The 4,930-nt window shown below is 35.3% G+C and overlaps 1 protein-coding gene across 1 annotated transcript; it reads left to right on the top strand.

Annotated features, from left to right (window-relative positions):
• The first annotated feature begins 282 nt into the window (after positions 1-282).
• On the top strand, positions 283-3,437 carry LOC113692451 (rust resistance kinase Lr10-like). The gene is made up of 3 exons (XM_027210857.2): positions 283-1,072; positions 2,127-2,168; positions 2,252-3,437. Exons 1-3 carry the CDS (start codon positions 358-360, stop codon positions 3,391-3,393), a joined length of 1,899 nt encoding a protein of 632 aa, XP_027066658.1. The 5' UTR covers positions 283-357; the 3' UTR covers positions 3,394-3,437.
• The last annotated feature ends 1,493 nt before the right edge of the window (positions 3,438-4,930 follow it).

Genomic DNA, 4,930 nt, shown 5'->3' with positions numbered 1-4,930 from the left:
CGCTAACGTGTACATTATCAATCTATACAAGATTAATACTTACTTTATTCAATATATATATTTTTCTCTATTGAATGACTTCCTGTTCTAAAGTCATTCAAACAAGACAATCATTAATAATGTGAGTATTGTGAAGATAGATCCTGCAAGCAAATAGAAGCATCTTAACTAAAGTTGATATCTAATCACACCTGACGAATAAACAAATATTTAAATTTAGAAATGTAATCAAAGAAATAATTATGTCAAAGTGTGCTTAAGCACTTCAGTCTCGAAGTGGCTCAAAAGTTTTGACTCTGTCAGCAGAACTCTCATTTATCTTTTCCTTTGTCCTTCTGACCATTGCAAATAGACACCATGCTGGATTTTAAGATTATGTTTGCAGTTTGCTTGGCCCTCATGTTTGTTTTTATAGCTGCTTCGAATCTCGAGAAAGGTCGCAGATGTATGCACCAATTCAACTGCGGGAAAATCCGCATTAATGTCGGTTGCCCTTTTCAAGTTGAGGGCAGTGATTTTGAATGCTGCGGTCAGTCTGATGTTCGACTCTCTTGCGAGCACAATCGCACAGTTCTGTACTTAGGACCCAACTCCAACAAATATTATGTAGCCGAAGAAAGCATCATGAAGATCATGCGCTCAAAATCGATTCGTATTATGGATCCTGGGGTAGTGAAGAACAACTGCTCCACTGTTCCACTTTATTCAATTCTTGACTTTTCTTATAGTCCTCTGAGCCCTGGTTCTGACGCTTTTCTATTGATTTTTGTGACTTGTAAGAGACCAGTCCATTCTTCTATGTATGTAGACACCACTCCTTGTTTAACCGCCAAGGAATTTTCCAACCACGATATTGCTCATCAGAGCAATTACAGTTATGTAGTGGTCGGTAAATCTTGGGATCTGGTGGCATCTGACATCGAAGAGACATGTACCATCCACAAAATCATTACTTCAGGGTTTCAGCACCCTCTGAATGTCAACCTCTCTTTCAAGGACATCCATGACGCCATGGCATCTGGTTTTGAGCTTAAATGGGGTTATATGAACATATGCGAGGAGTCAATTTTCAGTAAGTGCATCCTTTGATTTGTTCTGAGCTCCTGAATTTCATTCAAACTGATTTATATTCCGACTTGAGCTCATGCCAAATAGTTCTCAATGGAAAGTAACTAATTATTTGTCTGGTTTTGCACAGACTATGAAAGCAAGCTATTAAAACTTGGATAAATTACATATAACCCCCTATAGTTTTGCATAATACCAGATGATCCTACTAAGATTTCAAAATAGCCATACAACACCTGTAGTTTTATGCAAAGTGAAAAATGAACGGAATGCATAATTAGTTACGGTAATTATACAACACACACTTTAAAAGTACATGTGATAAAATCGTTGTATCCACTTGACCCCCTCTATGATTTGTATAAATATCCACTTGATAATCCTATAGTTGTTGCATTTATCCACACAATTTCCTTATAATTTTATATAAGGTGGCTAGGTCATTTCATTTAGCATTTAAGTAAAGGCAGTGCTGGTATTTTAACTAATGATGTTATACAGATTATCGTTCATTAACTTTCTATTTTACATCAAACTATAGGGGATGAAGTGAATAATTTGAAACGTTAGGGGGTTATGTGGTAATAGATGAAACCACAGGGGTATTAGGAATTTACCCTTAAAAAGTGGAAATTTCCAAAGCAACTAAATTTATAAGTTTGCCCGGGAATTTGAATACAATTGTAGATCTGCAACTACGCCAAGGACAAACAAATAAGAGCATGCTAAAAAGCTGAACAGCGGGTCAAACTTTTCTAGACATAGAAAATTGCAAAATGCAGGCATACATATATAATATATAATATCTTTTATCTTACGTTTGTAGCTACAATTATTGTAAATTTGGAATTCAAACTTTTTCTTCTCTTTAACCATTAAAAGATTAGAGTGAGAATATTACAATATAACCTTTTCTTATTACGATATTTATACTCTCTTGCTACTTATAATTAGGCTTCCGTGTAATGTTGCAACGAAACTTGACTTACTATTAAAGTGAAATGGACATGTTCTTTATTATATCATCATCTTGCTAATCATGATACTTTTTGTTGCAGTATGTATAGCAACATACATAAAATATCTGGTTGTGTTCGCAGGTAAGCTCTCAAACTGTAATGAATTAAATAAGTTATTCCGTGCACTTCATTATTGTAAGCTTCTTCATTTGACCCTATTGCAGTACTTGCCATTGGAGCAAGGGCAATTATTGGTGCTGTATTACTAGTTGCATTTCTCTTCTATAAGTGCCAACGAAGGCATTTATCGATATATGATGCTATAGAAGAGTTTCTCCAAAGTCGCAACAACTTGATCCCCATCAGATACTCCTATAAACAAATCAAGAAGATGACCAACAACTTCAAAGAAAAGTTAGGGGAAGGTGGTTATGGTTGTGTATACAAAGGAAAATTGCGGAGTGGCGAACTAGTAGCAATCAAGATGTTGAGCGAGTCCAAAGCTAATGGCCAAGAATTTATCAATGAGGTTGCAGCTCTTGGAAGAATTCACCACGTTAATGTGGTGCGATTAGTGGGGTTTTGTGTAACTGCCTCAAAGCATGCACTTGTCTACGATTACATGCCTAATGGATCCCTAGAAAAGTTCATTTTCTCCGAACGTCTGGATGGGAATCCATTAAGTTGGAAGAAGGCAACCGAAATCGCCATGGGTGTAGCTCGAGGGATTGAATACTTGCATCAAGGCTGCAGCATGCAAATTTTGCATTTTGACATAAAGCCACACAACATCTTACTTGATGAAAACTTCACGCCAAAGGTTTCTGACTTTGGACTAGCTAAATTACATCCTGTTCAAAATAATACTGTAAGCCTAACTGCTGTGAGAGGAACATTAGGATATATGGCTCCAGAATTGTTCTACAAAAGGGTTGGAAAAGTCTCATCCAAGGCTGATGTTTATAGCTTCGGAATGCTACTTATGGAGTTGGTAGGAAGGAGGAGAAACCTGAATGCACATGCTGAGCATTCAAGTCAAATGTACTTCCCTTCATGGATATATGACAAATTTGACCACGGAGAGAACCTGGAAATTGAAGATGCAACTGAAGATGAAAACAGAACTGCAAGAAAATTAATTTTGATTGCATTGTGGTGTATACAGATGACACCAGATGATCGGCCTTCAATGAGAGAAGTGGTGGAAATGCTACAAGGTGATCTCACAGCCTTGCAGTTGCCACCAAAACCTCTGTTTTATCCTCCGGATTCCCCTCGGCTGGTGCAGAGCAATAGCTATAGTAGTACTTGCGAAGAGTCAACAGGGCCCCTATGTGAGTCTCTATCTCTTGAAGAAACAGAGTAAAATGATCTAAATTTATAAAGTTGTTCAATTCTAACTTTTAAAAATGTCAATGTCATAGCCTATAACACATCTATAAGTTATAAAAGCTTTCCGAGAATAAAGGACGGAGAATTGATCAGATAGACTTTCCAAATTACATCAATTGCAATTTATTGTATAATTTCAACTTGATTGGCCATCGCCAAGACAAAAAGAAATAAGGGATATAATATATTGGCTTCATTTCAGCTGGTATCCCCAAAGCAGCAACAACTTCGTCCCTATCAGGTACTCCTATAAACCAGTCAAGAACAATAATTTTAAGGAAAAGTAACAGAGAGCTTAAAAAGCATGTTATTTGCTCAAAAAAGATACTTGTTATTTGTAAATATTCCCTTTCTATTTTCATAGTATTTGGATAGATTTTACTCATATTTTGTGATGTTTACAAGAGTTTGAGATTAAAAGAAGCTTAAAAGAGGAAGTTATGCATCATAGTGCAATGTTCATAGGAGAAGTGCCTAAGTTGATCGCGTTGACAAATTTTCAGAAGACTGCCTTCGATATGGTGCGTGCACGTCTCATAGAACTTGCAAAGTCGAGAGTCCAAATAAGGAGAAGTGCCTAAGTTGATGTTCAATATCTTTCGAGGTTTTTTATGTAATACCATTGTATTTTAGGAATAGAATTGTATTAGAGTGAATTTCCAAATTTGATTTGGAACGGAATTGCACACAAATGACTTTTGGAAAATTCAACGTTTTGTTTATCCAATGGTAAAATAATTTATTAGTAGTAAAAGGAAAGGTGAAATTATGAAAATTGGTGCTGGATAATACAAATGCTAAATGGCTAGAGAAATTAGTGAGACGTTTGCATAAAGACAACTTAACAAAGTATTCAGGGACATTACCATTAACATGTTCAGCCCCTCATTTTTCTCAATTGCTTTCCTTAACATTTGCTAGATAATTTGAAAGATTCTTTATAGATAGTTTTTAATAAGTAAATTGACTCTTTTTTTTTTTATATAACTCTTTTGAAAGAAACCTTATGGTATAAATATTTATTTCTTTTCCGTGGGATATTTTTAGCAAAATGTTGGTTTATTTTATTCAGACATTGCCACTATTTGGCAGCAAAGAGAGAGCTAGCCTTTCTTATTTCCATCTTTTTTTCTTATCTTACATCGACATTGTATATAAAATTTCTACCATTCCTTTTAGGTTAAACTTTTCCTACTTAAGTTATTCTTTTTTCCAAATTTCAACTTACGAGTTCCACGTTTAGATTTAGAGCATCAAAAGTTTAAAGTCCAGCAAATCTTGTGCTCTATCTTCGTCAATACTATTCAAAGCTGAACGAAAATTTTTGCTACTGCCGCCCTTGGCAAATAGAGTAGAATTTACTTTTTTGTTCCCCAAATTTTTTTTGGCACAATAAATGGTATATTAGAATGAGCTTTTTCCTTTTTTAGGTAAATGAACAAATAGCTTTATTTGTAGAGAACTAGAGATGGCCTGCAGGATGTAAGAAAACCTCAGAACAGAAAATGAAT

Source organism: Coffea arabica, chromosome 6c, assembly GCF_036785885.1.
Source record: "Coffea arabica cultivar ET-39 chromosome 6c, Coffea Arabica ET-39 HiFi, whole genome shotgun sequence".
Lineage (NCBI taxonomy): Eukaryota > Viridiplantae > Streptophyta > Magnoliopsida > Gentianales > Rubiaceae > Coffea > Coffea arabica.
The sequence above is the reverse complement of the archived record's forward strand: the minus strand, read 5'-3'. Positions and strand labels throughout refer to the sequence as shown.